Source organism: Megalobrama amblycephala, linkage group LG15 (genome assembly GCF_018812025.1).
Source record: "Megalobrama amblycephala isolate DHTTF-2021 linkage group LG15, ASM1881202v1, whole genome shotgun sequence".
Lineage (NCBI taxonomy): Eukaryota > Metazoa > Chordata > Actinopteri > Cypriniformes > Xenocyprididae > Megalobrama > Megalobrama amblycephala.
Genome location: NC_063058.1, coordinates 18588544 through 18614660, shown reverse-complemented (window position 1 = coordinate 18614660; position 26117 = coordinate 18588544). Strand labels below are relative to the sequence as shown.

Below are 26117 nucleotides of genomic sequence, written 5' to 3'. Positions count from 1 at the left end.
GTGGAGGCCTCACTGAGCCATCGGACATCAACAAAAATATTTTAATTTGTGTTCCGAAGATTAATGAAGGTCGTACGGGTGTGGAACGGCATGTGGGTAAGTTATAAATTACATAATTTTCATTTTTGGATGAACTAAACCTTTGAAAACTGCAGCATTGCATAGGCCTACATTATACAATATAATGAACAAGATAAACGATGTGTATGTTATTTTTCGAACTATTTCAGTCCGCGCATTTCTACATTAAACTGAGTTCCTTTGTGATTCCTTTTAATGTCAACAAGACTAAACCTGTGAGAGAACATTGCTGAGTAAGTCATTGAAGATCATGTGAGAAAAAAAGCTGAGACTGGGGAAAGCAAACGGTTCTCTTGCACCTGGCTGATCCAGAGCCAGAGTTTTGTCCTAGGAACTTTTCTTTTGTACTTTTCATCAATACCGTCATCCTCTTAAACTGGAGAGGTGGTGAGGCGTGTCTGTTTAGAGAACATCTCTTTTTCCTCATTATAATTGCAAGTATCATACCTAGAAACACCTCAAATGTGCCACGAATTCAAAAAGAATGAAGGTAACGTTTGTCACAGTGTTGCTTAGCCACATATAGCGATATAAAGCTGAACAATTGATGTCATGACGTTTGACCATATTTGATGTCGTGTTTTTCGTTTATATATAGGCTACTCTTTGCCAGTGTACAGTAATGAAGTATTTTAACATGTTTAAGTACATTTTTCAAGTAGTTGTACTTTATTGGAGTACCTTTATTCGGAGAAACTTCACTACATTCAAAAGCATAATATCGTACTTTTTGTTCCACTACATCTCATTGTCACGTGCTCAGAGACGCAAACGCAGTGTCCGATTCGTGAACGAAGCTTGAGTGCGCGAGCGACCGATGGCGCTAAAAGTAAGTTAAATGCCTAATTTTAGGATTGATTAATGTAAACGAAACTCATCTTTATGTCACAACGGTCAGTTGTTTGTGAACTAAATCTGCTGTAAAAGGGTGAATAATGCTTAAATGCAGGCGGGCCATTCCACCGAATGGGTGCCATTTGCTTGTTGCAATTCTTCAAATTTAAACTTTATTTTTTTTAATCTTTTTTCAGCACTGAATCTAATACTACACACATTTAACTATTCAAAATGTGTATTGGTCAATCTCAGGCAACTTTATTTATTTTTTTACAAGGTTTCAACGCAGAAGATGGATGCATGTTTTCTCAGTCCTGTTACCAAAACTCATGTGCCATTTAAAAATTATGCTTAATAGCATGTCAGTTATTTACTTTGTATTCACCTCAAGAAAGTGTTTATTTTGAAGAAATGGTTGGTTATTTGTTCAAATAATTGATATTTGTGAGAAAAAAAATCACTTTATATTACGGAAAGGTGTATTTTAATAAAAAATGCAAAAAAAATTCTCATTAAAAAGAAGACAAAAGCTTCAAGTTGATATATTTTTAAATAATTTAATTTATTTAACAATTGTGTAAATGATGGATCAAACAAAACTGAAAAAAACAGTGGTTTAACTTTATTTTTCTAGAAAAATAAATAAATTTAGTAACAGGACTGAGCACTTTGTAACAGGAATGACCACTGAGTAACAGGACTGAGTGTCCATATGTGTGTGTATGTGTGTGAGAAAAAGAGTGTGTCCATGGCCGTGTGTGCATGTGTGTGAGTGAGATTTCTGTGTTGAAGGGATGTTCTATGTGCTAGTAGTACATTACAGTAAAGGAGGTGGAAAGAGAAAGAATGAGAGCAAGGAAAAGAGAGAGGGGGGAGAGGGAGGGAAGGAAAGACAAAAAAATGGGGGAAAAGATAGGGTTGCTAGTGTGTTTCACTCCTTCCCTTGCAGCATGCAGCATGGTGTGTGTTTCTTGCATCTGCAAAGTATAGTTTCTCTCCATCTTCTACAAAAGATAGACAAGAGAAAGACAAAAAGATGAAGTCACGTCGTGGTGGACTGGCTCCCTGCAATGTATGGCATTCATACTGTAAAACTAATCCTAAAAATCTATAATTTAAGTAATTTCAACTGTACAACTCATTATACAAGTGAATAGTATTATATCAGCTAATATTCACATCATTAAATCAACAAAACAGAGGACTCGACTCACTCCTGTTACTCTTAACTCAGTCCTGTTATTTTTCATATAAGTAACAGGACTGAAAGTAACAGGATTGAGTTTTTAAGCAAAAATGATCAAATACTTGACATATGGACACATGGCGTACATGCTAATATCATGAGGACACTTAGCAAATACTAGTGACCTACCTTTTTTAAAATAAACAAATAACATCAAAGAAATAATTTAGGTAACAGGACAGTGTGTTGAGATTGACCCTCTCAGTCATAGTTACAATTTCATCAAATATACAGAAATTAAAATAAGAGAACTTACTTTTAGTCTTCTTATGGCCTGAATAAAATCCAGATGATGAATAAGAATAAGATCCAGATGATTAGCCCTGTTGAAAATGTATCTTGTGGAATGTTCCAAGTTTTTTAGAGGGGGAAATGTGTGAGGGTAACAGGACTGAGTGAAAACCTGGGGACACGACTAAAATGTGTATTTTATATAACATATTATGGATTTATTATGACATTTATTTTTGTTTAGCATAGATGGTATATGGAGTAACACAACAGTGCAAAAATAATAAGATTTCTGAAAGATTTTAATGATTATTTTCATGATAAAGTTTAGGTTTAGTTAGCGGGGACATGTAACAAATGTTATTTTTTAGTATTCTCAGTAGTTTTTAATAATGTTTTAAATTATATATTTTAAATTTGCAGTTAGATTAATGTTTAGGACATGTTGCTTAATATTAAAATATATTTTAGAGTTCATTTTCATGCATATTTATACATAAAATGTCCTGGGGACAGAAATGGCACCGATTCGGTGGAATGGTCCAGGCATGTCCATATCACCATCTCAACGGTGTAGATTTAAAGCTTAAAAAACAACAACACAACATTAAAATAACGCAAATTATTGCACATGCACATGTGTTTCAAATGACATAAAACTATTATGCTTGCATAGCGTTCATTTTAAAATGTTATGCATTTAGCCCTATGTGACGTCTGTTTTTATTGTTTGTCTTCAGACATTAAATATGCCTATTATGTATCTGACTGCAATGCATCCACTAATCATCCTTACTGACTAGTGCTGGCTACTTGACAATTCATAATTCATAATAATGTCAGACCCAGCAACCTCCAGGTATTTTGAGCAACCAGTAATATAAAATTAATTTAAAAGTAGCCTATATAAAATTATAAAACAAACATTTATTGATCAGTACTTTTTACTTTTAATACTTAAGTACATTGAAAATCAAGTACTTTTTTGTAATTTACTCAAGTAAAATTGGAAAGGAGTACTTTTACTGGAGTAATATTTTACTTGGGTATTTGTACTTTTACTCAAGTATTTGATTTGTGTACTTCATCCTCCACTGCTCTTTGCTGAATTGTTTTTAGTAAACAAGTTTCTGTGATGAAAAGTTCTCTTGACCTTCTTCTCCAGTTTAAGTTGATGTCATGATTAGGTTCCTAAACCAATCAAGCCTAGAAACATATTCAGCTTCTTTGCTGACAAAGAGATATATATGTCCTGTCCTCCAGTAATACTTAAGTGAAGCTCATGAATACATGTGGAACAAAAGGGTTTTTTTTATTTCCCCATAATCTGTTTTCAAGAGCATTCACTCCATTTCATTACCTAGTGCATCACCACTGGGGAATCATGTCAGGAATCCTATTTGCATCTCTCTGTAGAGAACACCACAATGTGGAGATTGAATGTGGTTGCAGGGGTGAATTGTGGAAATGAAACTCCTTGAAATCCATTGACTTGCCTCAGCATGGGCTCTGAGATTTGTAATCGGAACCTTGTGGCACACACTCTAAAAAATGTTGAGTTGTTGAGTTGGGGCAGAAATGGACAAACGCAACCATTGGGTTAATTAAATTTTTAACCCAACATTTGTGTTTTTGTCCATATTTGACACAAATTTTGATTGAAACATCCACAAATTTTTAGAGTGCAGGAGCCAGGATCATCTCTTGTGGCTGTGATCCAACTGCAGAGATCCTGATTCATATATATTATAAGTGAACCTCAAAGATCATATTAAAATAATAACAAAAAATCCATGTCTCATCCCTTTAAGTGGGCATTTCACCATCATATTTTTTATCTGATAAGAAGACATGCGCAAAAGCTACGATGGAAAAACATTTACCAAATAAATCCGTCTATCCGCAACAAAAACTCACATGATGTTGCCTCAACGGTGGATGTGATTAGATAACTGAACAAATCAGTGGACCACTTTCATTGTACAGCATTTCAAATGATGGTTTTCTGAAATGCCTGAGCCAAAGTCTAGCATCACAATGATTTGGTTTAATTCTCTCCCAAAAATGACTCACAAGCGTTCCCAAACACCAGCATCCGAATGCACAATAACATGACAGTGTTTATTGCGTTTCCTCTGAAAAGCCACAGTGGCTTTCCTTATTGCAACAACTTTCAATTTATTACAGATATTTTGCACCAATTTCCCAGGAAGTGACGGATTTTGGATGGAAACAGCTAATGTCTCTGTCCATTTATCATCCGGTACTTACATTCATCAAAATTTCTCCTTTTGTGTTGCAGGTTTGAAGTCATTCAGGTTTTAAATGACAAATTGGTGAGTAAATATTGACATATTTTCATTTTCTCTCTTTTTCAAATTTCATTATCATATACACATGCTACAAGAGTTCTGTATAGATTTGACCTTTAATCTTTATACATAAAAATCTTTATTTTTATTTGTTTATCTTGATTTTTAGACTTAACTCCCAGTTTCTTAAATAGTGAAAAGACTAGCTGAATTAGGTCTACTGCAAAGGACTGCAGACCTTTACCCAAAAAACCTTGTATGTCTAAGATGAGCTCCTGGAGATGTAACAAAATGAAGTATTGACTGCTTGTCAGAAAAAAGAACACAATCATTTGTCTCCACTGAGAGGCAGGAACCAATCTTGAGAATGCAGGCCAAACAAATGATGGTGTGTTTGTTTGAAATAACAGAGTGTCTGCCATGGCAAGGTGAATACTGCAAACAGTGAGGAGAAAAACTGTCTGGCATGAGATGCTTCTATTGGATCATCAGGAAGCAACAGAACCAGCCACAGTTTGCTGTGAATGTATTTTCCCACATCTCTTTGAATAATTATTTATTGATCATTGAAGGAACTATGATTTATGAAACTGCTAGCCTAGACAAAACCCTCAATCACTGAGTCACCATGATTAGTATTTCAGAGTAGGGTGAAAATGCAGTGCCACGCCTGGCAAGAAATGTAATCATTTTCTGTCATTTACTCGGCACATGATTTAAGAGACTGCTGCAAGAGGATCCTTGACTGCTTTATGCAGGGACCGTATTAGGGAGGAAGTCATAACTTTAATAAAGATGGCACAAATAAACATTTCAAGGGGTAGCTCACCTGAAAATTAAATGATGTCTTCATTTATTTACCTTGATTTCTTCAGTGAAATACAAAAGGATAAATTAGGAAGTCTTGCGCTGCCTTCTTTTGTGTTCCACCGAAGAAAGTCATAAATATTTGAAACAAAATTCAAACATGTATGACTTTTGGTGGTACTCTTGGACAAAAGTTGCCATTCTATTATCAAGAAAGATATTTTATAAGGCAGAAACTTCATATAACTTGAAATTGATGTGACTCAAAGGTGGTTATTTCAATTTCCCGGACTTCTCAACTGTGAAAGGAAGCAGAGATAAAGCAGTCAGTGATCACGGTGGTCATGTCGACTCTGATCTGCTATAAATAAAAGAACAATCTTTGATTATTTTTGCATCAATGCACAATATACAAAGGTTCAGTACTGTTCATGTTACCTTTAATAGTTTATCTTTTGAACCTATTAAAATTCTTTCTTTCTTTATTCTCATTTTATAGCATTTGATTGGACAAAATATTGTGTAGTGCAGGATGAGTCATCAATATTTTTGATCCAGTTTCCCTGGAAGTAAAAGACTACATTTTTAAATGTGTCTCTGTCTATCTCCTAAAACGTAATGTTTAGGAGTACACTAGCATATATATGGCTTCATTTTGATTTTATAAGTTCAGATTTATTTAAACTTGACTGTTTTATTGTGTACTCTTAAACTTTGCATGAAAATTTAAAAAGATATGATACAAAGAGTATTAATTAAAATGATGCACAACACAATATTTTCAGACAGTATTATTCATCTGGAAATAAACAAACATTGCATAACTCTGAGCAGAAAAAACAAACCGTTTGCCTGAGGGCAGCAAGGAAAGTGGGAACTGGCTACAGGGTCATTTGTCATCTCTGTACAAAGCAAAAGCCCCCAGGACCTTCATACTGAGACACACTCATATATAAGGACTTGCTCACAGTGAGAGGATCCTGGAAAGCAATATATAACTATTCTCATTCAGACAAAGCAAGAGATTGCCGCCTATTAATCATCTTAGGCCTGGACAGAGAACAACGGGTTTTCATTGAGCATGTCTCCTATTGTCAGCCTCTTTATGGGATTTGGAGGAAATGGGTCATGACTTCCTGCGCTCATTTTATAGCTGAACGATCTCACCTCCAAAGGTGAGGTTTAACAAGAACTTATGAGCCTGTGTGTGGGGAACATAAAGTATGACGGGAAAATTCTCCAAGAGAGGCTGGTATAATGCCATTCAGAGCTGGATTTAGTAGAGTGCTGCGGTGGGCTACACCCCCAAAATTTCTCAAATTGAAATTCATTCAAATTATTATTGTTAGCGGAAGTGACAGATGATGTATATTCATTTAGGAGTGAGTATGCATCTTTTCTACCTACTGATTTTATGTCATGTCTATATTCACTTGAGGTTTTTTAAAGGTGCCCTATAACCAGTTTTTACAAGATGTAATATAAGTCTAAGGTGTCCTCTGAATGTGTCTGTGAAGTTTCAGCTCAAAATACCCAATAGATTTTTTTAAATTATTTTTTTTAACTGCCTATTTTGAGGCATCATTAACTATGCACGATTCAGCCCCGATAAATCGCACGCTCCCTGCCCCCCGAGCTCTCGACTATAATACAGTGAATTTACAAAGTTCACACAGCTAATATAACCCTCAAATGGATCTTTACAAGATGTTCATCATATATACTGCATGCATGCGTCGGATCATGTGAGTATAGTATTTATTTGGATGTTTACATTTGATTCTGAATGAGTTTGATAGTGCTTCGTGGCTAAAGCTAACATTACACACTATTGGAGAGATAGCGAAGGCTCTCTTGTCTCCGTGAATACAGTAAGAAATGATGGTAACTTTAACCACATTTAACAGTACATTAGCAACATGCTAATGAAACATTTAGAAAGACAATTTACAAATATCACTAAAAATATCATGATATCATGGATCATGTCAGTTATTATTCGCTCCATCTGCCATTTTTCGCTATTGTTCTTGTTTGCTTACCTAGTCTGATGATTCAGCTGTGCACAGATCCAGACGTTAATACTGGCTGCCCTTGTCTAATGCCTTGAACACGGGCTGGCATATGCAAATATTGGGGTCATACATATTAATGATCCCGACTGTTACGTAACAGTCGGTGTTATGTTGAGATTCGCCTGTTCTTCTGAGGTCTTTTAAACAAATGAGATTTATATAAGAAGGAGGAAACAATGGTGTTTGAGTGTTGTCATTTCCATGTACTGAACTCTTGTTATTCAACTATGCCAAGGTAAATTCAATTTTTGATTCTAGGGCACCGTTAATGTCGGTGTAATGGAGGCCAGCTAGGGTTATCTGAGATTTTGTTGTGCAGATAAACACTAGCGGCTGACACTAGAGGCTGCAGTTTTTAGTCTCATTGTTAGCTCGCCCGCCTCCCACGGCAGAGACCTGGGCTCGCTCCCTGCACAGCGCGGGGCGAGTACAACCTGAGAGGTTACGCTGGTGCCGTGACCTGGATAGGAGTGAGGTTTAGAGCGTGACTGTAACGAAGGCCAGCTAGTAAGCGTGCCTGCCTCCCATGCTGGAGACCCGGGTTCAAGGCCCACACAGTGAGTAGGAGCTGAGGGGTTACATCGGCATGAAGTTGTTATAGTCTTTTCCTCCCTATTGTGGCATATATCTGAGTGAACTGGCTTCTTTAAAAAGAAAGTCTTAATTTTGTCCATCGAGATTGATTAGATTGTTGGATCATTTTTGTTTGCTATTCTTTGATATTGCATGTTAGTGACAGGTTTTCCCACCCTTCGTGGCAAGCTCTTCAAGTTGGTTTAACTCAAAATGTGCCATTCTCAAAACCAGATCAAACATAATAAACAATTTTCATCTATGTCTAGACTCTATGTCATCTACAGTCATGTGAAAAATTTAGAACACCCTATTGAATTTCATGGTATTCCATATAAGGACATAATAAAAAAATAATCTAGTGCTTGGCTTGGCTTCTTACATTTTGGAAAATAAAACCTCGGATGAACGACAACACATGACGTATCACACCATGTCATTATTTATTTAGCAAAATAAAGCCAAGATGGAAAAACCATGGGTGACAAAGTTAGGACACCCTATGATTCAATTGCCTGTAGATCCACTTTTAGCTTGAAGTAATCATTTTCTGTATGACTTTATCAGTCTCTCACATCCTTCTGGAGGAATTTTGGCCCACTCTTCTTTACAACGTTGCTTCAATTCATTGAGGTTTGTGGGCATTTGTTAATGCACAGCTCTCGCCACAGCTTTTCAGTCAGGATGAGGTCTGGACTTGACTGGGCCACTGCAACACCTTGATTCTTTTCTTTTTCAGCCATTCTGCTGTAGATTTGCTGGTGTTCTTGGGGTCACTCTCCTATTGCATGACCCAATTTTGGCGAAGCTTTAGCTGTCGGGTGGATGGCCTCACATTTGACTCTAGAATACTTTGGTGTACAGAAGAGTTCATGGTCGACTCCATGACTGTGAAGTGCCCAGGTCTTGTGGCTGCATAACACACCCAAAATCATCAGCCCTATACCATGCCATACTTGACCCATCTTTTTTAATTGTATTGTCTTGAACTTTATAATTTAACATGTTAACTAAAGCCTGTAGAGTCTGAGGTGTAGTTCTTGGGCTGTCTGCTATTTCTCTGAGCGTTATACTGTCTGATCTTGGGGTGGATTTGCTGGGATGTCCACTCATGGGAAGATCGGTGTCTGTTTTGAATGTCTTCCACTTGTGAATAATCTTCCTCACTGTAGAATGATGGACTTCAAATGGTTTGGAAATGACCTTGTAACCCTTTCCAGATTGATGGCAGCAACTATCGCCTCTCTAGATCATTGCTGATGTCTTTCCTCCTTGGCATTGTGTTATCTTCTCTGAAGGCTCTAGATACTCAAACTGCCAGAACTTCAGGTTTTATAGAGGCGATCACACTTGCTGGTTATCAGTTAATCAAAGACATTTGATTAGCAGTGCCTGAACATTACTTACCCTCTTAATTCCTTACTGTTTTACTATCTAAGAGTAAGGGTGTCCTAAATTTGTCACTCATGGCTTTTTCATTTTGGCTTTATTTTTGCTAAACAAATAATGACACGGTGTGATATGTCATGGTTGTAGTTTTTATTTTCCAAATGTTAAGACCTACCAAGGACCAGATGATTATTTTTATTATGCCCTGATACAGAAAACCATGGAATTCACTAGGGTGTCCTAATTTTTTTCACATGACTGTATATCTAGGCAACCATGTTTCGGATCACCCATTTCCCAGCTGCATTTTGTCATGTATTTTTATACTTATGTTTTATGTATTGTTACTCAGAAATAATTCATACTTTTGTAGAGCCACTTAGCTATCACATTTTTATTAATTGTATTTAGTCAGAATACAGGGCTATATTTGAATGGCCATCATTGGAGGAATTTTTTTTTTTTTTCAGAATGGTGTAGTTACATTATCTTACCAGTGGGGTTAGGCAGATAAACCCAGACACCTTGTTCACAACAGTCTAGATCCAGATTTCATTTATTTTTCATTCAGCTTCAATAGCGCAGTCTTTTTACCACAAGATCTGATTAAATGTAGTCTGAGAAGTGTTGCTGAAACTCAACAAGATGCACCTGACAGCCTGAGGAGTGGGAAATGATGAATATCTGAAGTTTTCTGCACTGCAAGCCTTGAGGCAGTCTGAACCGAGCAAAGGCACAGACAAAAAGCAGCTGCACACTGCATATCAAAGATCATCTCCTGCAATCTATTATTAATCCAATATCACTGATAGCCCACTGGAGAATGGCAGTTTCTCATTCTACCATTTGTCTTATGTCCACAGTTGCATCAAAGCACAGCTACTGCCAGAAATGAGCCAAAGTTTAGCTAAAAATCAGTCAAGTGAGAAGCTTTTGAAAAGCTAAGCCTGAACAAGTGTTCACTCTAAGATTTTTGTATTTTCCTTTTTGAAGTTTGTAAGGGAGTGCATACTACCCAAACAATGTCCCTAGAGAGAATTAGGGTGTGAGCAAAAGCCCTAGTGAGCCAATTAAACCTTACAGAGCAAATAACAAACATAACATTGCATACGCAACAATCTCCACATGGAGTGCATGACTTCAGTAAACTAATAAATGTTTTATCAAACCATTTACACTGTCTGTCTCTATAGAGACTACTACTGGACTTTTTATTGTTTTTCTATTTACTATTCTGTCTGTGTACACTGCAAATATTGCTCTGAACATCTGAGCCACTTATCTTGAACTTGATCGGTGAATGGTAATACATGGTTTCTTATCTTATATATTAAGTTCGTAATAGTGGAGGTGAACTTTTTTGCCTTATCTTTCAGTACTGTTAAGCAGAATATTAAAGAAAAAGTCACCTTGACCTTGTTTTATGCCATGCGCTTAAAAAGACTATAGAAAGACAATTCATTGACCGCTGGAAGTCAGGGAAAATGTTATAGTCTACTTGCCCTGTTGGTTTATAAATCATTGGCACCTGGACGTACAGGTAGTTGAACCTTCATTTGAGTGCTGTGTTGCCAGATTGGGATAGTTCTGATAAAATTGTTGGGTGGGAGGACCAAATCTGGGCTGTTTTATGATGATTTTTGGAGGTTTTCATATATTTTGGCATCCATTTACCTAGTTAAAGGTACATTTATGTAACATTTTTGTTGTTCAAAATTAACAAAATTCAATACATCTTCAATTTTTTCTTACCCTGATTCATATGGTAAGCCTATTGTTAATGTTTATATTCTAGACCGGTAGGGTTGTTTTGGTGGGAAATTGTGTACATGCGTCACTCACCTGTGCGTGATTCGTCATATTCGTAATAGAGAAAAGTTGCTCCAGCTACTTTGGAGTGGGAGTGGCATAGGTTAGTTGTCATATCGAGCGAGGAAGCTTGACTCAGAGCATCTAAATCTCGAAAATGAAATCTCGACAAAAAGAGAATGCGTCTTTGTGTCTAAAAAGCGCAGCACAGAATGCGAGGGTCTCGAGACGTGCTTTTCAGACGTGATGCAATAACGGAAATAATAGAAATAGGCAAACAGCAGAATAGATACTATTTTTGACATGTTAAAAATAATATAATTGCACTGGCTATGGCCTCCTCCACCATGTTGTCATCAAATAAAACAGTTGCGATGCCAACTTGCTACTGTAAACAGAAGCTCGCAAAATGTATCCCGTCCCTGAGTTCTTCTGATTGGTCCACAATTTGTTTTGGAACTGACATTAATGAGCGGCGCTGCAAGTAAAAGTTAAAATTCTTTTAACTTGACACACTGTCTTAAAAACGCTGCAAAAGACGCGATCGTAACGGTCATACGTCTGTCTAGAGCGCGTTTACATAGAAAAACAATGGAAAAGTAGCGCACATTGGAATAGAAAAACGCATTCTGTGTGAAGGACCCCTCAGAGCTTGTAATAAAACAAGAATCAACATTAGCTTGGCTTCTTAGAGATGGCAAGAATTGAGGGGTTTGAAATGTTGTAAAAGCAACGCAGGGATGGTGTTTTTATTACTCAGCAGGTGAGTAAGGTATTTTACTGAACAGATAAATTGCTCTCTAACAGAGTTCATTGTATCTATTGTGAGGGTCATTTCATTATGGGTTGTTGTAGCATTGTGCTGGAATTTATTTTCAAGGAAATACCCTGTCTGTTAATGGGTAAAGCTACAGTATCGTCTTTAGCTAGATCCTTTCCATTTAAACTGGCTATATCTCTTAACCCAAGTAGTGAATGTTTTTGAGCAGTAGGATAATCTCGCTCCCTTTTTTAGTTATGAGAAATAACCATATTCATCCGCACAGTCACGCAAAGCTGAAGCACAACCAAAACAATGTTCTTCTGCAAAATGCATGCAGTTTTGTTTTTTAACTGCTAGAGGGACAAAAGTTGCATTGTGTACCTTTAAATGTCAAAGGCAAATGTAAGAAAACAGTAGCAAAAAGAATGAGAATGTCCTTTTATCTCAAGTAATAGATAATTCAAAGTTTCTCAGTGTGATCACATTGCTCATTCCACCAATATTTAAAGTTCATGTGGAGAGTGAATCTCCACAAGTGATACCAGAAATCACATGGAATTACAGCTTTTCTCCAGTGCGTCGGGCCTACGCGGGATATTATTGTTAAAATATTGAAATTCGTTTGATCATAGAGTATAGAAGAATATATTTAGGTTGAAAACTCCAACTATTCCAGGCCAAATTGTTGTTCAGTGTGGATCAATCTGCAATAAGAGGACTTGAGAGAAGCGTTATGATTAATGTGAAGATAGATGTTTCGTGTGGAATGGAGAATGTTCAAAAGAATCCGTGATCAAAGGGAAGTTTCAAAAGCAGATGGGCTGATCTTCATGTCTACTTCAGACAGATAGGGCAGTTTCAGTGTTCTCATGTCAATAGTGCAAGCGTGCATTAGTTTTAAAGGCTAAAAGAAAAAAACATAATTTGATCTACTAAATAGGCAAAATGCATTTTATAACATTAGCCTTAGGCTTAGTCTACCTTACAATGGTAATCAAAAATGAATAAATAAATGCATTTTTGATAAAAATCACCCTGAAACCTTTTTACGGTGTGAAAGAAATCAAATTAGCCTATTGTTATTTGCAGTAAGTATATTTTGGTCGAATCTAGTAACCATGGTAACTCTTGTATGGGGTATATTTTTGTGTCAAATTAAAATATACTATTTGAATGAGCTAAGTTTAGTCATTTTAAACCTTACAGTTCTGAATGCTATGCATGACACAAATTCAATTTTTTTTTTTAAACGTTCCCCGTCTGGGAATTGAACCTCAGTCTGGGATCTGAAAACACTTGCTTATCTTCCCTAAACTTATCCATTCATTCTCTATGGTAGTGCTAATCACTACGGATGCGATATATGTTTGGCCACACACGAGTTTCATGGCGCTGTTCCGAGTTGGTTTCCCTCGTGTTTCTATTTAATTTATAAACGGAGTTGTTTTCGTTTAAATAAAAAACTAGTGTGTATGTGTTTCAGTTTAAAATTAAAATAAAGTGTTTAAACTGAGCTTAGTCATTTGTGTTTTAGTTTAACATTTAAACAAAGCGTTTAAAACTATTAACAAGCTTAGTCAAACATGTTAAAGCCATTGCATTGCACTATGTAGAGCTACTGTATAGACTCAATAGACGCGGAGAAATTAAGAAAATAAACTACTCTCCCCGTCGGGGAATCGAACCCCGGTCTCCCGCGTGACAGGCGGGGATACTTACCACTATACTAACGAGGAGTGAGAGCGGTATGTTTTTGGCCTTAAAAAAAATGTTAGAAAAACCTTTGGTCATGTGAAACTGTTAAATTCCTCATAAATGAAATTCATAACTTCGCGCTCTGATTTTGGAGTCCTTAAAATGTAATTTTGTCAATCAAGAAGCGTCGTCTACAGATTTTCGGTGAGAAATTATGAGTTCTCTCACAGCCTGATGTTGAAAGGTTTTTCTTAGAAAAAGTAATACAATAGCGCCACCTGCTGGGTTGTAAAAAGTGAGATTTTCTGTGGTTCTCGTGATGACAAAAAAAAAAAAACATCGGATTAAAGACAACAAAAACGATATTATGATGATGTTCCACTTTATTGTAACTTTGTCTTCACATTACAGAAAAATGGCTTGCATGTACATAAGGCCAAGAGTAAATGTGTTAATGTGGAAAACACTTCATGAGATGAACAAGCAGACTCCAATGGGAATGCTAAGAAAACATAGTGAAAATTATTGGACGTGGATTGTGTAAGAGATAAAATCACAATACAAAAAAGTAATTGTCCATTTAAGACACATTTACAGTACAGGTCATGTTTTAGATTAAAAGTTCCTAATAATAAACATTCAGGGGTATGTGCAGGGTGATCTGTAGAAATGTTCTGGGAAGGGTTACATTAAATCAGAGAGTTGGGAATGATATAACCATTGGCCCTTAATCTGTAACAGATTACCAAGTCAAATTATGTCCAAGTGTGTATGTCAACTCCAGCACCTGAACGTAATGCACTTCACGTATCTTAAAAATAAAGCACATCAAAAGTCCCTCATGCCTATAGTAGCTTGAATACATTAAAATCTGAACAAGATTATACATAAATGCCCACTACAGGTCATATTGAGGCTCCGGTCTCCTGTGTACCATAGTTTTCAGACAAAGGCTACATAACCATGTCCTGTCTGTGACCCTTTACAACATCAGCTTCCTGTCTGGGTGTTCAGAGTGGCCCGCCCTCTGATGCCTCACTTCCAGGTGTTTGCTCTGGACTCGGTCAAAGTGTTGGAGCAGTTCATTGTAGTCGATGTGCGGCTGGGCCAATCGTTTGTCCTTGACGGGTGCCTTTGGATCTTCTCTGGAAAATTACAACACTTGAGAATAGGCCAACTATTCAATTTAGAAGATATCAAACTATTTACTAAGTATGAGAACAGACCGGCTTTGGTTGTTCAGTGTTGTTCTGGTACTTACACGGTCCTCATGAGTTCAGGGTTTGGCACACAGCTGAGCCGATGTGAGAGCAGCTGGAAGGCCTGGCTCTGAGGAAGCAACATCAATAGGCCGTACAGAGCCTTGATGAGATACGGGTTATGCTCTACATCCAGTAGCTGCAGACGAAGGTCTGCAAAGAGAACGAGTGTTAGTGTGGAGAGCTGAAAACGATCCTCAGTATGAGAAACAGTTTGCAGAAACACTCACAGGTGAAAATAGGGCTCTCGATTAGCTGCACAAGTTTATCCACCTCCATGAGGAAGTCCACAGTTACCTCCAGATTTCCACTGATCAGCTCAAGTAAAGGGTTTTTTCATAATTAAAAGTTTCAACTTAATTTAACTAAATTCAATTACTTCTACACAGGTTTGGGAGTAACGGAATACATGTAACGGCGTTACGTAATCAGGATACAAAAATCCAGTAACTGTAATTCGTTACAGTTACTTCAAAAAACGTAGTAATCAGATTACAGTTACATTTTGAAAAAAGAGGGAATACTATCAGGATTACAATCGTTTAATTTAAAACTAAATAAATAATCATTTTGCCATAATAACACATATTAAGCGCTGCTTTATTATACAGTAGTTCCTGGTTCTGTTGCCTGTGATGACTCACGTGAGCCACCCGCTTGTGCATGCGCAAATAACACCCGTCTACAATCTCCTCAGACGCAGATTGAATCACTGATGATAGTTGAAACGATGCTGCCCGTGAGGAAAAACGCTTTCAATTCATGGAAATTTCACTGCTATTTTGTTTTTAAAGAAGAAAATGCAAATAACATGGTTGTACAGTGCAAACTCTGCCTTCCAGCTACGAAAACACTTTCTTTATCAAAGTACTAAAAATAATCTGTAATACCATACTGTAGCCACTAGATGTCTGTATAGCCCTTTATATATCTATATTCAGGGCTGTGTATTCCCAAGTTGCTGAAATGAGACACGATTGCTTAGTTTTAATAGGTTTTAAAAGTAATCAAAATGCTAAACATTAAAATTAAATGTAATTAATTAAATTAATTAAATAAAAGATTAAATTCCAAGCTTGTTCAGTTTGTTTTATGATCTGATGTGACTTATATTTTTAAGCTCTAAACAACAACAACAACAACAATAATAATAATATTGCAATAGATAATTTATCAGATTTGTAAAATATTTTTATTGTTGAGACCCATTCAAAAGTATGGAACGTGTAACGTTAAAAAAAAACTTACAGAAATTGAGAAGAAATAATTTAAATTAAATTTAAAAATAGCAATTTATTTATAGTACAGTTATAATTTCTCTTTCTTACTTTCTTATATATATATATATATATATATATATATATATATATATATATATATATATATATATGTGTGTGACCTTTAAGTAATCCAAAAGTAATCAGATTACATTACTTTCATTTTGTGGTACTTGGATTACGTTACTAAATACTTTTTTTATGAAGTAATTTGTAACTGTAACGGAATACATTTTTATCGTAACCCTCCCAAGCCTGCTTCTACAGTAGTTTGTGACTTGATAAAGATGTTTTTTACATATATAAACTAGAAACTAGCAAACAAAATATTCTGGAGCAGAAAGATATATTATAGACTGTTTAAAGCAAGGATACAATTTCTGGATGAGGTCGTAGGCATGCCGATAGTTCTGCGTCAGGAAGCAGAGGGACACAGTGGCTACTGGATTGTGACACCAAGAGCGATAGAGACAGCAGAAAAGAGCACAGCTTTCCTGAAGGGTAAAAAGGAGAACAATGATTATCAGCGTGGATACACAACCTCAAGTAGAAACAATTTGACTGGATTCCACGAGGCATTCTAAGTGCGTTGGATCTGTTTTAAAGATTCTAGACCTCAAAGCAAGTGTTACCTGGGAGCGCAAGTCCTTGAGCTGGTTCCGCAGCTGGAACAGTTCAGCTGAGGTAAGCAGAATAGTATTAAGTGTCTGCACCATGGTGGAGGCAAACTTCAGATCTTCTTCCTTGAGTAAGATGTCCGCCATAGAGTGAAATATGTTCTCCGCGTGCAGGAGGAGACATAGCTGCCTGTTGGGAAGTAGAAGAAACTTGTTGATGAGCTTTGAAAGGTTTGTGGTATACTCTGATTTACAGGAGTTTCTTCTTGAACTACTACATTTCACATGGGTTTGAGGAACTAGTCTTCATTAAAAGGAACTAGGACAGTTTTACCTGATAATGAAGGCCCCTCTCACTTCTAGAAGTTTCCGCTCTAAACTGAAGCGCTTGAGCAAATTAATCATGAACTTGTAGAAGTATGAGTTCATGCTGGGAGTTGAGGGAGACAAGTCTGTCATCTTAGATCCTGCTAAACACAAATCACAATTTTGGTATTAAATGGATTACAACCAGATATAAATAGTACCAGGAATTGGTTACTCACCAACCACCATTGGCTGCCCATCTCTGACCCCACCTGGAATATGGAGCTCCGTTTTACTATCCAAGTTGTCGCACAACCCAGAAGTATCGGTCTGCCCAGCCGGTGATGATGCAATTTCTGCTAAAACCTCCAAGTCTTTTAAAATCACCTGTGAGACATATTCGTTCTTTAAAATAGCTTTCATCGAGGTAGATCGACACTGAGATGATTTGAAGATATGACGACTTACTTCATCAGACTCGTCTGATAGTGTCTTCAGTAGCATGGGGAACAAACTATCTGTGTGCTTGAACATCTGCCATGGACATACAGTTGAATGAATTAGCATTGCATGTTTTAGTATTACCCGAAACTGCATATTTAAAATGACATTCAAAGAAACCTTGCGAGGGGTCTTGATGTACAAATGGTACAGCCACTTCAACACAGCAATGCGAGTCATCATTCCGGTGGATGAATCGTGTAAATGTCTGTCCAGTACTTGCACTATGCCATCCAGATCCAGATTTACTACAGATCTGTCAGAACTACACAACATAGAGTAAATCAGAGATCTTGCAGAACTCCAATGGCTTCTGATCTTTTAACTAGACAATTTGTTGTTGCGTTTAAACTGAGTAGTAAACTACTCAGATTTAAAGCTACTGGTTGACTCTTCTATTACAATTAGTGTTGAATAATGAATTATTGTGCTACATCAAAAAAGAAAGACATGCAGTGTTTTCTAGTCAGTGACTGACAAAAAGTACCTTGCTGGAGTGAAGAAAGAGATGTTGCTGAAGCCTACAGACTCCTGAGACTCATTTAGGGAATCTAAAACCAAAAACAAAGATAACAAATCAAAGCCGAAAAGTTTGAGTATTTTTAACAATATATATTTCTGGATCATTTAACAACAATAGGACTTTTACATTAAGAAAACAATGTGGAAACAATTGTTGGCACTACCGAGGAATCTTTATTAGGGCCCGAGCACCGATGGCGTGAGGACCCTATTGGAATTGCTCAGTCAATTCTTCTTCTTCTCCGAAATGAATCGCATTTTTGAGGGCTTAAACATGCTCGAAAACTCATGAAACTTTGCACACGCGTCAGAAGTGGTGAAAATATACGTCTGATATGGGTTTCAGAATTAGGTGTGGCAAAACGGCTCGATAGCGCCACCTACAAAATTTCAATTAAGCGCCCTTTGTGCTACGTTTCACGTACAGTTATGAAATTCGGTAGATAGGTGTAACAGCACAATACCTACAAAAAAGCCCCAGGATGCAAAATCTAAAAACGAACAGAGATATTTTGAATTTTCTCTGCAAATTTTTTGCAGTTTTTAGAGCTTTAAGGCAGGAACACACCAAGTCGACGGTCGGCCGTCGGGCAGTTTTTCTACGTCGGCCGACTAGGTTTTCTCAGTGTGTTCCGCACCGTCGGCTGAAGTTGGTCCTCGTCTGCCTTTTATCGGCCGATTTAAAATGTTGAATCGGCGTTGGAGCTCGTCGGTCCGTCGGGCCATCTGATCATTCTGATTGGCTGCTCAGCTACTGCCGCCTGCTGTTTCGGAAAGGCATTTCATCTCACACAGGCGCAGAACTGACGTGCTGCTTGGCCGTCGGCTGTTTAGCGTTGGTTTGGTGTGTCAGGGCAACTTTGGACACAGACGCTGCCGACGTGAGCCAACCCCACAGTCTGCTTTCGTCGCCACTAGTTCGTCGGCGTCGGCTTGGTGTGTTCTGGCCTTTAATCAGATCAACATCACATTTGGTCAGTCTAATCTAAAGGCTTTTGCAACATTAAATTGCGAAGATCTTGAGTTTTCGCTGAAGGGCGTGTCCGTGGCGGTCTGACGAAATTTGATGTTTCGCCATCAAACAGGAAGTTGTTGTAACTTTGTCCGATCTGCCCCAAACTTCACGTTTTATTAGAGTCCTATCCTGAAGACATCTACATGCCAATATTCAGTTACAGTCATAGCGCCACCTGCAGGCAACAGGAAATGACATGTTTTACACTGTGATTAACTCCTCAAAGAGATTTAACCAGATCAACATCATATTTTGTCTGTCTAATTTTAAGACCTTAGTGATGTTAAATTGTGAAGATCTTGAGTTTTTGTTGAAGGGCGTGTCCGTGGCAGACGTGAAAGAGGAAGCTGTTGTAAGTCAGGCATACAATGTCCGATCTGCCCCAAACTTCACATGTGTGATAAGAGTCCTGGCCTAAAGACATCTATATGCCAATATTCAGTTAGTCATAGCACCACCTGCTGGCAACAGGAAATGACATGCTTTATTCACTCCTAGAAACACATTTTAAGATGCCACGAAGTACCAAACATACTAGAAACAACTTAGCTAAGTGCTAATGTATGCGATTAACGCCACGAAACAGGAAGTTTTTGTAACTCAGGCAAACAATGTCCAATCTGCCCCAAACTTCACATGTTTGAGAAGAGTCCTGCCTTGAACACATCTGCATGACAATATTCAGTTATAGTAAAAGCGCCACCCACTGGCAACAGGAAGTGACGTGTTTAACATTGTGATGCACTACTAGCAACACACTAAAATATGCAATTGAATGCTAAAAGTGCTACAAACACTCTAAAACAGGCTAGCAACACTTAGCTGAGTGATGATATTATCGTTATGAAACAGGAAGTTGTTGTAACTCAAACATACAATGTCCAATCTGCCTCAAACATAACATGTTTGATAAGTGCCCTGGCCTGAAGACATCTACATGCCATAATTTAGTTTTAGTCATATCGCCACCAGCTGGTAGCAGAAGTGTGGCAAATACAAATGACTGACATAGTCCTCCTATATTTATATTAAATGCATCATTAAATGCATGTTGTCCACTGTGCTCTGTTTTCCTAAAGCCACTAGGTGGCGGTGGCACGGGTGCAAGGGCCCTTTCATCACTGCTTGCAGCTTTAATTTTATTTGCATCTACACTACCATAGGATCTCATAATCCTCCACAAATCATTCTAAAATCCTGATTTGAATTTTTTACAATTATTAATGATAAAAACATTGGGAACCATGATACATATTTTCAGGATTCTTTGATTAATAGAAAGAAAGAACAGCATTTTGTAACAATGTAAAATTTCATTTTTGATTAATTTAATGCATTCTTGCTGAAAAAAAAAAAAAAAGACCCCAAACAGTGTAAATAAATGACCTATTTAGAAAATATGAAGAAGCATATTATAAAGAAAAATTTGGATGCATTGGCCGGGAATCGAACCCGGGCCTCCCGCGTGGCAGGCGAGAATTCTACCACTGAACCACCAATGCGTTCCTGGAAACTTCATGTCGCCCCCTGGCTTCCAAAATGAGGCCACTGTTAAAGACAGTTACCATATTTGTTCTCTAGGTGGCTTGTTTCAATCCTTCATATGGCTTTTCTTCCTGTTAATAGACAGGGGGCGACAGAGTCTTGCAAGAAATGCATTGGTGGTTCAGTGGTAGAATTCTCGCCTGCCACGCGGGAGGCCCGGGTTCGATTCCCGGCCAATGCAACAGACTTTTACTTACCATTCCCCCTCAAGTTTCTTCCATAAATATAAAGTAAAAAATATAATAAAATGTTTTTTATAATATATATTATATATACACACACATACACACTGCCAGTCAAAAGTTTGGAAACATTACTATTTTTAATGTTTCTGAACAAAGTCTCTTATGCTCATTAAGGCTGCATTTATTTCATAATAAATACAGAAAAAAAATATATAATATTGTGAAATATTATTACAATTTAAAATTATGATTTTCTATTTTAATATACTTTAAAATATAATTTATTCCTGTGATCAAAGCTGAATTTTTAGCATCATTAGTGGTCTTCAGTGTCACATGATCCTTTAGAAATCATTCTAATATGCTGATTTGATACTCAGTTATTATCAATGTTGAAAACAGTTGTGTTGCTTAATATTTTTTTGGAACCTGTGATACTTTTTTCAGGATTCATTGATGAATAAAAGGTTAAAAACAACTGCATGTATTCAAAATATAAATCTTTTCTAACAATATAAATCTTTACTATCACTTTTTATCAATTTAACACATCCGTGTTGAATAAAAGTATTCATTTCTTTCAAAAAAAAGAATGAAAAAAAAATTAATAAACCCAAACTTTTGAACAGTAGTGTATATTGTTACAAAAGATTTCTATTTTAAATAAATGCTGATATTTTTTAACTTTTTATTCATCAAAGAATCCTGAAAAAGTATCACAGGTTATAAAATAATATTAAGCAGCACAACTGTTTCCAACACTGATAATAAATCAGCATATTACAATGATTTCTGAAGGATCATGTGACACTGAAGACTGGAGTAATGATGCTGAAAATTCAGCTTTGCATCACAGAAATAAATTATATTTTAAAGTATAGTAAAATAGAAAACCATAATTTTAAATTGTAAAAATATTTCACAATATTATTGTTTTTTTCTGTATCTATTATGAAATAAATGCAGCCTTAATAAGCATAAGAGACTTTGTTCAAAAACATGAAAAATAGTAATGTTTCCAAACTTATATATATATATTTTAAAAAAAAACTTGCCATTCAGATCTCCCTCTTTCTTTAGAGTCTCATCACATGGAGGGGAAGTTTTGGTCTGTGATTCTTCATCATCTTCATCATCTTCAGGAGTCACAAGCTTCATCAGGCTATGATTACATGCACTGGCAGCCTCTTTAGTACCTGGAGATGGTTTATTGAGGAAATAGATCTGAGCGGTGACAACCTAATATTAACATAAATATCACAAAAACATTTATCTAAATGGCAGTGCACACAAAACATGAGAGTATAAGCAAACACAGCGAAGGATACTCTTTTTGCGGTCATCATATGAAAGGCAAGGCAGCACTGCTGTCAGGATGCCAGAGGAATACGGCAGTACAACCCTCCCAGCAAGCTGGATGAATTCTCTCATCCATGTCATAGACGTCAACTGGATGAGATCATTAGCTGCGGAAAGACAAAATAGATAATTACGCTACTTCCCTATACACTACTTATTCATATTTTTACATCTGACTCACTGGACTTTGATTCATCAGACACTTGACAGTGGATGACTAAGATGTTGGCCATTTCTGCAAATTTAACACTGGAAGGATTCTTCTTAATTTCTTTCAGGAATTCCCCCAAAACCACCTCGCACCTATTGAATGGCAACTGTTAATGCCTTTTAAAAATGAGAAAAAGGAACAGAAAAGAGGAAGAGGGAGAGACAATCTCAGGTAAAGCAGAAGATGAAGAGACACACATCCGCCTGATCTCTTTGCTGCTGTCTCCAAGAATCTGGAAGAGTCCGTCTAGAATTTCTGGAAGATAATCCAGGAGGTTGATATCAGGAACTGACTCCAACACATGGATCTGGAGCAGAGTAATAGCATCACAGGAAGTCACAATAGCATAATGCAACTATTATCAGTGTTGTTAATATCAACTAAAACTATTAAAAGTCATTTTTGGTTATCGAAAGCTAAAAATAAATAATAGATAAAAATAAAAGCTAATTCAAAATATGAAACATTAAAAGATTGGTGAAAGTTGGGTGCTCAACTCACCCAGGAGATAATGAATTGGCGGGCATACTGGTTGTTTGAGTAAATCCTCTCACGCAATAAGGGGACAAAAGCCACTAAGTCAAATTTGTTGCTCTCTGTAACAATGTCCTTAAAATCAAAGACAAATGGAAATCAGATTATGTAACCATTTAATTTGATACTTTCAAGCTTTAATTGTTGAAACCACTTGTTTCTCATGAAACTCACCTTAAGAAGCCGATCCAGGAGCTCAGATCCACTCTTAACATTTGGATCAGGATCTGCAGCAAGCTGTAAAGAGCAGATCACATGCGAGGTGAGTCTGTGGGTCACTTAACAAAAAACTGATTTTACAGCAGGAATAAGAGGAATGATGTTCAAAATGACAGTAACACAATTAAACAGGCTTGTGTTATAACCCCTTATATATGAAATTGTCATTCAGTTTTTACTGTTTTGTAGAACAGATTATAACAAACTTTTTACCAGTGTTATTTCAGTATTATGCATATACTATTGTAGTATTTATTAATATTTTAAATGTATTTTTATGATTTCGTTTAATATTTGTTTAAATTTGAGTAATTTCATTTTGTGCGTTTGTCATTTTTATTAGCTTAAATCGCATCAAAAAGTTTGTGTGTGTATATATATATATCCGCTCAAAAGTTTGGGATCGGTAAGTTTTTGAATGTTTTTAAAAGAAGTTTCGTCTGCTCACCAAGGGTGCATTTACTTAATTAAAAATACAATAAAAAAACAGTAATATTGTGAAATATTATTACAATTTAAAATGACTGTTTTCTATTTGAAAATATTTTAAAATGTAATTTATTCTTGTGTTGGCAAAGCTGAATTTTCAGCATCGTTAATCCAGTCTTCAGTGTCACATGATCCTTCAGAAATCATTCTAATATGTCAATTTGCTGCTCAAGAAACATTTATTGTTTACAATTGTACAAAATATGTGTGTACAATATTTTTTTTCAGGATTATTTGATGAATAGAAAGTTCAAAAGAACAGTGTTTATTTGAAATCTAATCTTTTATAACATTATAAATGTCTTTACTGTCACTTTTGATTGATTTAATGCATCCTTGCTGAATAAAAGTATTCATTTCTTTAAAAAAAAATAAAATAAAAATTCTTACTGACCCCAAACTTTTGAACGGTAGTGTATAATGCTACAGAAGCTTTGTATTTCAGATAAATGCTGTTTTTTTTAACTTTCTATTCATCAAGGAATCCTGAAAAAAAAAGTACACAACTGTTTTCAACAAGCTCCGAAGCAATGTTTTGAAATCGCCTATCACTATATTCTTGAAAAGTCGTTATTTTGTTTTTTGCCGCACAAAAAGTATTCTCATCGCTTTATAATATTAAGGTAGAACTACTGAAATCACATGAACTGTTTTAAATATGTTTTTAGTACCTTTATGGATCTTGAGAGAGGAAATGTCATTGCTTTGAATGCAGGCCTCACTGAGCCATCAGATTTCATCAAAAATATCTTAATTTGCGTTCCTGAAGATGAACGAAGGTCTTACGAGTGTGGAACGACATGAGGTGAGTAATAAATTACATTATTTTCATTTTTGGGTGAACTAACCCTTTAATTTGATGACAGCAACACTGCTTTTTACCCCTAAGCAATATTACTTTCTATTTAAATTCTTTATGGTACTGATTACTAAACTATTCAAAACTAGCATGAAATGCCAAATGTGATTCATTGTGACTGTGATTCACAGTTTACCTTGCTAAGCCCATCAAACAGCACATTGAAGTGAGGCAGCACTGCTCCCCTGGCAACCTTCACTATATTGTAAAGGGCCTCACAGGCGTAGTAGCGCAGACGGCTGTCAGAGTCATTGAAACAGGTAAGAACCGGATCAATGAGTTCCTTCAGGTACAATCCAGAGTCCTGAGAAGCACAAAAGATAAGATAAACAACCAAAGTCACCACATTTGCTTAGGAACTGCATGCATACTGAACGTCTAGCAGTCAATTTCAATAGGTACCAATAAATCAAAGACCTTCAGTTTTCACATACTTTTCCCAGAGCAATGGAGCACGCCGCCAGTCCAATGAGGCCTCCTTTTCGGCTGTGAGGGTGCTGGGACAGCGCAAACTCTGTGGCCAGTATCTGGATGACATGTCTGATCTGTGCAGAGTTGTTCTGGGCTACAAATTCTCGTACAAGCCTAGCAGAAGATTAAGCATTCTAATAATCCATTAAAAAACACTGGCTAGACACTGTATGGACTATGGGCTATTGATCATAAGCATGACTAATGAGATCATGGGGCATGTCAGATGACAAACTCTCCATAGGAGCAAAATAACAACGACTTGTTCCAGAGAGAAACTAACTTTGCATGTTAAACTACTGCAGTAGAATGTGTTTCAGTGTAATAAAAATGAATAAATAAGTCTATCAGGAACTGAATGCAAATAAATATATCCATATCCTCTTATTCATGAGTATTTTGACCAACTAAACACTGGATTATGACTCACTTTTCAATCTCAAGAGCTGCCACCTTCCTCTTCTCATACAGTTTGTCGTTGAGAGCTCTCACAATGTTTGGTGTCAGTGGAGAAAAATCCTTTTCTGTGTTCATTTTTTCAAAGTATTTCAGAAAAACCACTTAAATTACGCATAGAGCACAACTACGGATGTTAAAACTGATCTCTGAATACAGCTCAGTGAGTGAATTAAGAGAAAGTCTCATTAGATGACAGTTCGGTTAGTGAATGACAGAATAAATGTGTCAATGTTTCATCTAAGAGATTTTCCTCATCACGCGCTTGTATTATTACAGACAAGACGACGCCCTAAAATCTGTTTCCGCGGGAGACTCTCATCACAAGCATCACTTGTAAAATAACAGGACCTGCTGTCTGCGACACTAAACTGAAAGCGGAGAGCAGAGGATGAGCAGTTACAGCCAAAGCAGAATAAAAGCCTTTACACCTCTAGAACTTAAATAATGTTGAGCCGATGATCCGGAAACACG

General features: G+C 36.7%; 1 protein-coding gene, 1 long non-coding RNA gene and 3 other non-coding genes across 8 annotated transcripts; 2 read left to right on the top strand and 3 right to left on the bottom strand.

Annotated features, from left to right (window-relative positions):
* The first annotated feature begins 382 nt into the window (after nucleotides 1-382).
* On the top strand, nucleotides 383-5988 carry LOC125247741. The gene is made up of 3 exons (XR_007180169.1): nucleotides 383-571; nucleotides 4698-4731; nucleotides 5118-5988. It is a non-coding gene; the product is annotated as an uncharacterized LOC125247741 (long non-coding RNA).
* Nucleotides 5989-13787: 7799 nt separating this feature from the next.
* Nucleotides 13788-13859, bottom strand: trnad-guc. Its single transcript has one exon. It is a non-coding gene; the product is annotated as a tRNA-Asp (tRNA).
* Nucleotides 13860-14183: 324 nt separating this feature from the next.
* Nucleotides 14184-26106, bottom strand: vac14 (vac14 homolog (S. cerevisiae)). 4 transcript variants are annotated; one of them, XM_048157727.1, is made up of 19 exons: nucleotides 25618-26106; nucleotides 25151-25301; nucleotides 24853-25020; nucleotides 23324-23386; nucleotides 23117-23224; nucleotides 22813-22922; nucleotides 22586-22707; nucleotides 22374-22511; nucleotides 22101-22241; nucleotides 18266-18329; nucleotides 17899-18043; nucleotides 17746-17811; nucleotides 17517-17664; nucleotides 17306-17441; nucleotides 16987-17161; nucleotides 16730-16848; nucleotides 15308-15387; nucleotides 15080-15230; nucleotides 14184-14963 (listed from the first exon to the last, which is right to left on the bottom strand). In XM_048157727.1, exons 1-19 carry the CDS (start codon nucleotides 25719-25721, stop codon nucleotides 14801-14803), a joined length of 2352 nt encoding a protein of 783 aa, XP_048013684.1. In that variant the 5' UTR covers nucleotides 25722-26106; the 3' UTR covers nucleotides 14184-14800. The 4 variants fall into 4 exon arrangements, with proteins under 4 accessions (XP_048013684.1, XP_048013685.1, XP_048013686.1 ...); XM_048157728.1 differs by having other exon boundaries at nucleotides 17306-17438; XM_048157729.1 differs by having other exon boundaries at nucleotides 17550-17664.
* Nucleotides 20747-20817, bottom strand: trnag-gcc. Its single transcript has one exon. It is a non-coding gene; the product is annotated as a tRNA-Gly (tRNA).
* trnag-gcc lies at nucleotides 20971-21041 on the top strand. Its single transcript has one exon. It is a non-coding gene; the product is annotated as a tRNA-Gly (tRNA).
* Nucleotides 26107-26117: the final 11 nt, after the last annotated feature.

Bases quoted from the DNA above. Each gene is read 5' to 3' on its own strand.
- vac14 (XM_048157727.1), bottom strand. From the start codon at position 25,721: ATGAACACAGAAAAGGATTTTTCTCCACTGACACCAAACATTGTGAGA. The intron at 15,388-16,729 runs GTATCCTTGCTT...TGAGCTGATCAG, and splicing joins TACGACCTCATCCAGAAATT to TGGAAATCTGGAGGTAACTG. The intron at 15,231-15,307 runs GTGAGTGTTTCT...TTCTCTTTGCAG, and splicing joins CGAGAGCCCTATTTTCACCT to ACCTTCGTCTGCAGCTACTG.